This window comes from Myiozetetes cayanensis, unplaced genomic scaffold, assembly GCF_022539395.1.
Source record: "Myiozetetes cayanensis isolate MyiCay16 unplaced genomic scaffold, myiCay2020 scf2-11, whole genome shotgun sequence".
Taxonomy (NCBI): Eukaryota; Metazoa; Chordata; class Aves; order Passeriformes; family Tyrannidae; genus Myiozetetes; species Myiozetetes cayanensis.
In genome coordinates, this window is record NW_026087411.1 from 111942948 (window position 1) to 111954140 (window position 11193).

The 11193-nt window shown below is 53.4% G+C and overlaps 1 protein-coding gene across 1 annotated transcript; it reads right to left on the reverse strand.

Moving 5' to 3' along the window:
• Positions 1 to 2593: 2593 nt before the first annotated feature.
• On the reverse strand, positions 2594 to 8615 carry XKR5 (XK related 5). Its single transcript, XM_050315417.1, is given in 7 exon segments — positions 2594 to 4683; positions 4686 to 4871; positions 5530 to 5641; positions 6157 to 6326; positions 6453 to 6662; positions 7525 to 7697; positions 7802 to 8615. Coding segments are annotated over 7 exon segments (1875 nt in total). The 5' UTR covers positions 7927 to 8615; the 3' UTR covers positions 2594 to 3784.
• Between the last annotated feature and the right edge of the window lie 2578 nt (positions 8616 to 11193).

Consider the following 11193-nt stretch of genomic DNA (forward strand, 5'->3'; position numbering starts at 1 on the left):
CAGTGTGTTGGAGGGAACTGAGCTGTCTCAAACCTGGTGTTGAGAGCACAAAGCATTTTCCTCCAGCCAAATCCAGCCCGGGAAGTACAGTCCCTGGCTCCTCATTAGGCACTCAGTCCTATTAGGCAAGTCCTGATTAGCTGGGTTTACCCTCCACTGCCCCCCTCTGTGGTATTGTTTAGCCTTGGAGCCACGGGCACAAAGCTGCAGCCTGGGCCCTGTTCCTTTACAGGAACACTAAAGGCACCAAAAAGGGGTTTGCAGCAAACCAAATTTAATTAAGAGGGGAAAAATTATCCAAAGTTTCAGCTTGGAAAAAAACAAATAACAACAACCCCCAGGGCAAAGAATTCTGTTTTCTGTAATGTCCAAGTATTGTGTTTCAATGTTGTTGGAAGTGAAAAGATGTTTTTTTCTGGGTAAATCCTTCCTGAGCTAGTTCAGGGGTGGGGATACATCATCTTGGAGCTGGCGGGGATGTTTTTTTCCCCCACCCCAAAAACTGTGCTCAGAAATCCAGGTGAAGAGGGAGGTGGAAAACAGTGCTGCTGGGAAGGTGAGATCCCAGCAGGGCTGGGGCAGGGCTGCTGCCAACCTCGCGCCCTGTCTGTACCTTTCCATCCTGCTTTGTTTTATTTCACCTTGACAGAGGGACAAGGGTGACCTGTTAAAAACAAGCCAAGGGGATGGTGCCAGCAGCCACGTCCCCAAGCCCGGGCTCACCTGGGTATTGTGTAATTTCTGAGGGACGTAGCCTCTGTTCCTGCCTTTTTCCAGATCACTGGTGAGTGGCACGGCCAGTTCTCCTGGGGAACCTGCAGGTCACTCCCTGCATTGTCAAAATTCACCCTTGGTTCCTGCTCCCTGCTCCTGTGTTACCCTTGAGACCTCCTCTCACGAGTGGCACTTAGCTCTCCTGGGCTGGGGCATGACCCTCCACTTCTCTAAAGTGCTGGAGAAGGTTTCCTTAAAAAAAAAAAAGGTAAAAAAAAAGGTTATAGGAGGCAAATTAGCTGAAATTTTCTATTCCAAAACAGGCAAAAGCACTGGATAATCATCTGAAATCAGTGGGATGGAAATATCCCCCCACTCCAGCTCTTCTCTGAGTGGCTGAAGCCCAAAAGTTGGTGGTGTGCATCCCCAAAGGCTGAGCAGATCCCTGTCTAGCTCAGCATAACATGCCTCATGCAAAAAGAGCTTCATGGGAAATGCTGCAGAAGGAGTGGAGGATCTGGCTGGGTCTCCTCAAGCTTTTGAGGGACTTTGAGGTTTCATCAGCTGGTTCCCCTCTGCTCCTTTGTCAGCTGCAGTTTCTCATCCTGTGTTTGGACTGGCCCAGGGCCACGTTGCTCCACACAGGGCAGTGACGTGGCATTTGAGGGATCTCTGCACCCCGTGGGTTGATGTGAAGACAGACCAGAGTGGGGAGTGACCCTGTCACCTCCCCCCAGGCACATGTGCACAGCTCCAGGGATACACCACCAAAATCAGGACTCAGCACCGTGGTGCTGACAGCTGGAGCTGGTTCTACCAAACCAGCAGGTTCCCATCCTGCATCCAGTGTGGTCAGTGGCATCTCCCCTTGCACTCACACCTTTGGATCTGAAGTCACCGTGGGATATTTGCAGATACCTGGATGACTTCCCGGCCCTGAATTCTGGGCAAGACCCTGGCAGGGGTTTCCGAAGTTTCCCAATGGCCCAGTGATGCCTGGGGAGGTAGAAGGAGACTCCCACAGCCACGGTCTCATTCCTCCAGGCACTCATTGTGCACTGTATCTGACATTTCACTCCCACCAGCTCCCACCTGTGATGACACAGCAGCCTCAGTCCTGCACATCCCTCTTCTCTCCAGTCCCCATCCTTGGAGGGATTTAAAAGCCATGTGGATGTGGCACTTGGGGACATGGCTTAGTGGCTGCCTTGAGTGTGCTGGGTGAACAGTTGGACTCGACGATCTTAAGAGGACTTTTCCAACCCAGATGGTTCTGTAATTCCTATCACAGGCACTGGATGTGCACGCAGCGTCTGGACCTTGAGCAGCATCTCCCTCTGGTGGCAAAGGAACGAGCTTTTGAGAGAAACATCTCCCCAGCGTGATTTCTGCCCTCTGGCACCTCTGGGAAAAATCTGCATGTGCACCAGGTCATTTGGGCATCTTCAGTTCTGCCCCCCAAAAGATGGGAAGGGTGGGGAGGGGTATCTGGAGGTGTGATTTGCTGCTGGATTCCTCCTACTTTGAACAGAGCTTTAGAATTCACTGAAGAGTAGGTTTAGATCGGATATTAGGAAGAAATTCTTCCTTGTGAGGGTGGTGAGGCCCTGGCACAGGTTGCCCAGGGAAGCTGTGGCTGCCCCATCCCTGGAAGTGTTCAAGGCCAGGCTGGATGGGGTTTGGAGCAACCTGGTCTAGTGGAAGGTGTCTCTGCCCATGGCAGGGATTGGAACTAGATGGTCTTTAAGGTCCCTTCCAACACAAACCATTCTGTGATTAAATACAGGTCATTTCTGTAGGTGGAGACCTGTGGCTCAGTGCTGGGACTGTACCCAGCATGCAGAACTTGGGTCCTGGGTGTAACAGGGCTCTCACACAGGCTGGAAGCCTTTAAGGACAGTTAATCCATATTATTTGCTCTGATTTCACATTGCTTATGTGCCCCCCCAGCATGAGACACAGACACAGCAAAGGCTGGTTTGGGTTTTTTAAGCATAATTATATATTATCAAAGGTAGAAAAACAAACTAGATAAAAATTCCTGTAATGCTCCAGCAGCACTTCTGCCTTCTGTTTGATGCACACAGTGAGGAGGACTCTGGAAAAGCCACTAGAACTGATTTCTCCCTGCAGAGCACAGCCACAGCATGGAGGGCTGGGATCTGGATGGGGACAGGGAGCCTTCACCACGATGGAATGTGGCTTCACTCCATTACCAGCACCAACTGGGTTTTCAGTGCCCAGGAGAACCATCTGGCTGGGTCAGCCCTGAGCAGTGAATGCATCATGGAAGCTTTGTTTAATAATTCATCACATGCCTGTGCCCTTCCTGCTGCCTTTCCTACCCTGTGGCACCACTGGAGTCCTGCCCACAGCGGGACAACAGCTGGAGGACATGGCCAGATGTGCCTCAGCTGGCACCCCTGAGCTTGCTGGTGAATCCAGCTGACCACATGGCTTTTGGCTATAATTCAGAGTCCTGAGGTTGTGGTCTACAGCATGAAGAGGATCTGTGGCCCCGAAAAATGGAGTTGATGAAGGTCTCAAGATGAACCTGGTGGGGAAAAGATAAACCAGGCACTGCTGAGCCTTACTTGAGGGCTTACTGTGGCCAGAAGGAAGGACATAAAGCTCATAATTTTTCTAGTTTAGGCACTTAATGGTCCTGAGAAGACACCTGCTTTGGCCAAGATTGCAGCCTGGAGACAGCAGCCAGGTCTCCCCACTGGGACAGGCCAGCAGCTTGTACAGGCACTTGGTAAAGGACACACTTCAAGTCATTGTCACAAATATACCAAAGGCAGCACACTCTGGCTGCCTGGCAGGACTGTGACATAAATAAGGTCAATAAATAACTAGTCCTGGAGTTTTAGGGCTTTTTCAGACCTTTGAAGTTCTCCAAAACTGCAAGTAGAAGATGCACCATGAGGGAAGGTGATGTCCTGGTGATGGAGGAGCACATGTGCCCAATGTCAGGGGCATCACTGGGACAGTTTTCACTCCACCACCTCCTGCCAGGCCTTATTGATGAGACAGTCACCCCAAGGTGACCGTGCAGCCCTTTAAAGGGTCACTCTGGCAACCCAGATGGGTCTGTCCCCTCTCCCAGCTCCCCCAGTCCTCGCAGTGGGCATTTAGGGTCAGCCTTGGGGGTGGAGGTGAAGCACGGCGACCTCAGCTTGCTCCTCCTGACAGTGCCCTGCATGCCACAAGGGTGGGTGTCCCAGAGGTGATGCCACCCCATGAGGGCACCCTCTGTCCCCTCTGAGCCCTCTTTGGGGGGACCTGCCACCCCACAGCTGCCTGTGTTGCCAAGGGAAAAGCTTCTCTGCAGGTGCTTGTGGGCACAAGTGCCCAGGATTGGGCTGATGCTTGCCATCCCAAGGGATAAATCCTCTCCTCCTCCTCCTCTTCCTACTGCTCCTCCTCCTTCTCTCAGGCACCCTGGAGAAGGCTGGGCCTCGCTGTCCTTTTGCACCAGGGCTGTGCACATCCTCGTGCCTGTGCCTGTCCCTGTCCCGGGCGAGGTGACGCCTCCTGCACTGGCACTGAAATACACAGAGGAGTCCTCGGTTGAATCCGGGGAGAAGCTGCTGGGATGGGATAGGGATGGGGGATAAACAGGCTCCTGCCCTGCTCCATCCCCCTGGGCCATTCCTGCAGTGCCGGGTTTGATGCCTCCTCCATTCTCCACTGCCAGAGCAGATTCAGCCTCCTGAGGAACAACGACCCTCATGGGGAGAGAAGAGTTTGCCCCAGGCTCAACTCCAGTGGGTTTCCCCGTCATCCATCCTGCGGGATAAACCTCTCCCACGCCACCATCTCCGAAGGCTGCGTTGATCACGGACAGATCTCCCGTCTTCAAGGCCAGCTTTACCAGCAGCCAGTGGTGATGGTTTGTCCAGCTGTCCTCCAAACACCCTTTGGATTGCAGGAGCGATGAGCCGTTCCCATTTTTTGGATCTGCTGTGGTCCCTTCCCTGACAAGGACTCATCATCTCCCGAAATTCCTGAGCTCTGCCCAGCTTGGGAGCTCTCTCCAGAGACCTCATCATCACCTGCTGCTGCAGCACTGCAGGATGTCTCCAGGAATCCCTGCCAGATCTCTGCAGACTTGGGATGGAGCAGGCTGTAATAAACCACCAGAGCTGTGGCACCTGGAAAAGAGCAAAAAGCTGTCAAGGGATGAGTCCCAGCAGCATTTGGGTGAGATGTGGAGAAAAGGCCAGACCTCACAGCCACCTCTAGATCATCAAGCCCCTTTGCAGAGAAGCTGCTGAACAACAGGTGCCTTCTACTGGTACAGACATCATGTTCCTTCCTACTCCTATCCTAAACTCATCCAAGGGCAGAGGAATTGCTCCTTTTCCAGCCCAAACATGCCTTTTCTTGATCACAACCGATCTGCATGCAGCCAGTCTGGGGAGATGCACAAAGCCCAGCACATGTGGGCATCACAGCTGCCCTTTGCTCCCAACCCACTGGGAAAACATGAGCCTGGTTGGCACAGAGATGCTCCAAGGGCTTGAGCCCCTCTGCTTTGGAGACAGGCTGGGAGAGCTGGGGGTGTTCACCTGGAGAAGAGAAGGCTCCTGGGAGACTTTTAGAACCCCTTCCAGTGCCTAAAGGGCCTCCAAGAGAGCTGGAGAGGGACTTGGGACAAGGGCCTGGAGTGACAGGAAGGGGAATGGCTTAAACTGAAAGCTCGAAGAAATAAAGCAAATAGTCTGATGCAACTAAAATAACTGATGATGCTTATTTACTCAAACTTCTCTCAAAATGTGCAATCCAGGCTCTAAAATCCCCAGATCTTACCTATTACAGACCCTGACATGACAGCCCCAGTCACACCCAGGCTGCTCCTCAGCTCTGCCTGCAGGAACCGGGTGGCCAACAGCAACAGGAGCGTGTTCTCCATCAGCATTATCTGCAGAAGAGAGGGAAGAGAGTTGTCATCTTTACCCTGATGGTTTTAGATGTGCTTCTGATGACAGAAAACACCCACTTTCTAATTTCCATAGATTCATAGAGTCACAGAATGGTTTGGGTTGGAAAGGACCTTAAAGCTCATCTTGTTCCAACCCCCTGCCACGGCAGGGACACCTTCCACTAGACCAAGTTGCTCAGAGCCCCATCTAACCTGTCCTTGAACACTTTCCCTGTTTTATTTCATACCTAAGGTACCACTTGAAACATAAAAGTTGTTGACCTTAACTTTCTGCAAGGTGTCCACCTTTTTTTTACCAGGAAAAACTGACATTGTATGTCTGCCTCTAAGAAAATGAAGCCAGAAGAGAAGGTGCATCCATCTTGGTGACCACGTGGCTTTTTATCCACACTGGATTTTTATCAAGTGGTGATGTGAGAAATGACAATGGAGAGTCTGAAGCTTCTCCCCAGCAGCTGCATCCACGTGGAGTAACAAATACCTTGGGTACTTACTGCATAAAATACAGACACCCTGGTCTTGGAGGGACCGGGTCGGACATTGATGTAGCAGAAGATGTACACGGCTCCCACCAGGCCATTAAACAACCTCCAGCGGCATGGCTGGGCCACAATATCTGTCTGCTGGGCCACCAGCCAGAAGGACATGAGCAACCAGTGGGCACCTGCAATGACAAGGGGCTGTACGAGCAGAGCCGTTCCTGGGGGAGGCTGCAAACAGCTCCAGCACCAGGAGCATCGCAGGGCTGACCTCAGGGTGGGCTGTGGGGAAGAGGGATCCCAGGTCTTACCTGCCACAGCGAAAACCCAAAAGGAGTAGAGCCTGGCAAAGAGCACCAGGGCCAGGACCCTGGTCCCCAGCATCCCTGTCCTCCAGAGCAGCAGGCAGAGCACGGCCATGGCCGGCAGGCTGAGGTGGCCAGGCTTCAGCAGGCGGGTGAAGTGGCTGTAGGAGACCAAAGCCCAGGCAAGGGAGAGCAGGGACAGCCCTGCGCTGACACCTGCACGGGGACAGGGCAGTCAGGGCTGTGAAGGACGCCCAGCTGCACTGTGGGGCCATTATCTCAGTGTCAAGGAGCTGTTGGTAGCATGGCACCCCAATACAAGCCAGACACCCCGTGGTCCTGCCAACTGAATCATGGGATCATGGAATCACAGAACGGTTTGGGTTGGAAGGGACCTTAAAGGCCACCTAGTCTGACCCCCCTGCAATGAGCAGGGACACCTTCCACTAGATCAGGTTGCTCAGAGCCCCGTCCAACCTGGCCTTGAATGTTTCCAGGGATGGAACTGGAGTATTTCAGTTAGTTTCTGCTAAACCTGGTCTTTTTTGTGTGCTCAGCATCTGCCTGTGGAAATCCTCTGACCACTCTCTCCCATAGGTAGATCTCTGCAGCCCCAGGGCAGCTCCATCCTGGTCAGTGCCGTGGGACCAGAGATGGACACAGAGTGTGACCTTGCACACCCCAAATTCTCCCTTTGCACATCTGAAAGTTCATCTTTCCTGCAAAGCAGCCCCAAACCCCTAAATGCTCAGCACTGCAGCGTAATTAGGGCTGGACCATGAACAGGAACATGCTGGGTTCACACCCAGCCAAGACACTGTGCATGGGCATTGCTCATACAGACTGTACTGGCCAGGAGAAGCCACGGGTGGCTCAGAACTCCTCTGGGCTCAGCCACAGCAGATCTTGCAGCCACATTTGTCCCTGGTGCCTTTCACTGAGGCTTCCCAGTCCCTTTGCAGCGTTCTCCTTCACCCAGAGCCCACCCTGTGCCCTGCCAGATGGGCACATGCAACCCTCACCCAAACGCATCATTCCTATACAGTTCAAAGCATCCTCCTGGGAACTCCCAGCTTACCAGGGATGAAGCCCACTGGGTCAACAGCCACGACAACGTAGGCCTGGAGCAGGAGGTGAGGCAGGGTCTGCAACAGGGCTTCCAGGAGCTGCAGCACACACACGTCCCCGAGCTGAGTCAGCACCTCCCCAGCACTGGCACTGCCTCCTGCCATCCGCAAAACATCCCAGTACCTGCAGGAGGCACCGTGCTGGGATGTCCACCCTAGTTTTGGCAAGTTTGGGACTGCACCTGGTTTTGGGGGGGGGTTGGATGGCTCACAGGGAGCATCTCTCACCGCTTCCAGAGGCCCAGCTGGAGGAGGTGGAGCACCAGGAGCCAGCAGCTGGGTGGGTGTCCGTCTGCCTGGAACCAGAGGATGCTGAGGAGCTGAGCGGCATAGCCGGGCACCACACAGGCCATGGTCAGCCCAAACCAGTCCAGCTGCCCATGGACAAGGTAATGGATGATGGCACAGAGCCCTGGAGAAGGGCAGAGAAGCAGCGCTGAGGGATGCCACAGCCACACAACCCAACAACTGAGACGTGCCACACACAATCACAGAATTCTTAAAAAGTTTAGGTTATAAGGGACCTTAAATACCATCCAGTTCCAATTCCTGCCAAGGGAAGGGACACCTTCCACTAAGCTCAAGTTGCTCCAAGCCCCATCCAACCTAGCCTTGAACACTTCCAGGGATGGGGCAGCCACAGCTTCTATGGGCAACCCGGGGCCTGGTCTCACCACTCTCACAAGGAAGAATTTCCTCCTGACATCCAATCTAAATCTGCTCTCTTTCAGCTTAAAGCCATTCCCACCACAATTCCATCTCCCAGCCTCCGAGGGGGTTCGCAGCCCTTGTCCCAGTCTTATCTCCAGCCGCCGGCTCCTGGTGGCTTGTCAGCCGTGGCACAGCCACCGCCACCGAGGGGCCCGGCCCCAGGAAGGGCTCTGATAAAAACCTCAGGCTCCAAAATACATACAGAAATAAATAAAATTTTAAAAACTGAAAAAACCCACCAATTTTTCATATTAAACCCCCAGAGAGCGACAGGGTCCGCAGGGATGCTGAACGCCCCAGCCCGCGGGCGGAACCGCGCATCTCCCCCCTCCGCTGGAGCGCAGGGGTGATTCTCCACTCCCCGGTCCCCAGGGGTGACCCAGGATCCCGGAGACGTCCGCAGAGGGGCCGCTGCCACCTTCCCACCCGCCTTCCCCTCTTCTTGGGGGTGGCGCAGCCTCCGCACAGCCCCGCGCATCCTGCGCGCATCCTGATCACTCACTCACTCGCCCCGCGCTCCGCCGCCAGCAGCGCCAGGCTGAGCCCCGGGATGGCCCCGCGCATCCTGCGGAGGAGGAGAAGAGGGAGGAAGGGGAGGGGGAGGAGGAGGAGAAGGCGGAGGAGGAAGAAGAAGGAGCCGCCCTTACCCGGCCCCCCCCTCGGGGCACCTCCCCCAGTGCCCTTTCCCGCCGGGGCGTGTGACGTCACGGTGCTTACGTCACACCTCGGGGGTTGCACCAGCCCGAGACCCCTGGGGACACTGTTAACTGGCACAAGCCCATCCCGGTATTCCCCAAGTTGTTGTGCACTGGCACAAGCCCAGCCTGATGTCCCCCAGGCTCTCGTGCGCTGGCAGAAGCCCACCCCGATGTGCCCCGGGTTTTTTTTTGGCACTGGCACAAGCCCATCCCGGTGTCTCCCAGGTTTTCTTTGGCAGTGGCACAAGCCCACCCCGATGTCCTTCGGGTTTTTGTGAACCGGCACAAGCCCACCCCGCTGTCCCCCTCTGCGATGACCGCGATATCCCTGTGCCGCAGGGATGAGCACTAGGTGGCAGCCGGGACTTGGTGTGCACGGACCCGTAAATTAATCCAGTTGTTTTCCTCCCCTCCTACCCCAAAGACAAAACCTCTGTGTAAACGGAATCCCAACCGTCGGCGGCTCCAGAGGCCCTTGTGTGTGCAGAGATGTGTCTCATCTGCTTTTTATCCCAATTCCCAGCCCTACAGCCTCCATCCCTGGCTGCTTTTTAGGAAATAAATCACCAACAGGTCGCTACAGGAAAAGCCACGAAGGGGGGTTTAATTAGGTCCAAATATCATCCAAGGTTTTATCACTGCTTTTGCAAAATCCTGCAGGAAGCTCCCAAAACTTTGCACATCAGCTGGGCTGTTGGATGTGTGTGTGTTCAGAGGCTTTCATACATTTATTGTTGTGGGGTTTTTTTAAATTTTAATGATTGTTTTTTGCAAGTCTGAGAACAAAGCCCAGAGTCTGATGCTTAACAGGAGCCAGCAAACCACTCAGAGATGTCCTTGTCTGGTTGTCACTTCTCGTGGGAGCATCCCCAGGGTCCCTGTCCATGTCCAGCATTGCTTTTTACCATAACTCAGCATCTTTGCAGCTTCAACTTCAGTGGTTAGACTGGGGGTCAGTGGGTTAACCTTGTCACAGGTGGAAGGGACAGTCCTGTCCACATTCATGTTTCATTAATTAACAATGTTGAGCTGTTGGGCCCAGCTCCAGAGAAGCGTTTTAACAAAGTCAGGGGTGCAATTAGGGCTCTGGAGCCAAGTGCAGCTCAGATTTGGTTGTCTCTGAGCCTTGTCCTTCACAGTAACAAATATATGGCTGCCAAATGGCCCATTCCTAGAAAACCCTTTTTTTTTTTTTTTTTTTTTTTTTGCATGCAAAGCCTTTCCCAGAGCTGAGGATGGGATGTTGAAGAAGCATCTTTGCTTGCAAATCCAGAACTGAAGAAGCTGCAAGGGTGCATGCAGGTGTGATCCTTCTCATCACCCACAGAAGATGTGTGAGAACCTCATCAGCTCACCCCCCTGCCCTCCATCATCATCCTTCCTGGGAAGAACCCACCTCAAGGTGTCTCAGCTGTCCTTTCTCAGCCTCTCCTCCTGCTCAAAGGCTGTATTCCAAGCAGGGAATAAATTTCTGTGCCACACAGGTCATGCCGTTATCGCCCTGTAACAATGCCAAGCAGAGAAGGAGAAGGCCAGAAGGCCTTCCAGAAGATATTCCCAGAGCTATCCACCCTCCCCAGTTTCACTGCCAGCTCCCAGTTGCTCTGGCTGCCTTCCAGCCACTGGTTTGGCTGTGCTTTTCTCTGTCGGATTTCAGTGTTCAGGAACCTCTTCTAATAAAAAAAGAAAACTCAGGTCTTCAACAAAGGTACATCTTGGAGAAGAGTAGCTCTGGTGAGACACTGGAGCCCCTTCCAGTACCTAAAGGGCCTCCAGGAGAACTGTAGAGAGACTTTGGGCAAAGGCCTGGAGTGACAAGGCAAGGGGGAATGGTCTTAAACTGCCAGAGCGAAGGTTTAGATTAGATAATAGGAGAAACTGTTCCCTCTAAGGGTGGTGAGTCCTTGGCACAGGTTGCCCAGAGAAGTTGTGGCTGCCCCATCCCTGGAAGCGTACAAGGCCAGTTTGGATGGGGCTTGGAGCAATCTGGGATAGTGGAAGGTCTCTCAATCAGCCATCTCTGCTGATTTTGATGTAGCAGCTTCTCCAGGCACAGTGACATTATTGCACACCAAGCCAAAGGAAAAAAATCATTAATAATAATAATAATCAAGCTCTCCAAGCCCAAGCTGTTGAAACCTTAATCACTCCTTCCATCTATCAGTTTGAAAGTCCTTTGTATCTGAAAACTGAGGCTTCTCTGGGCAACCT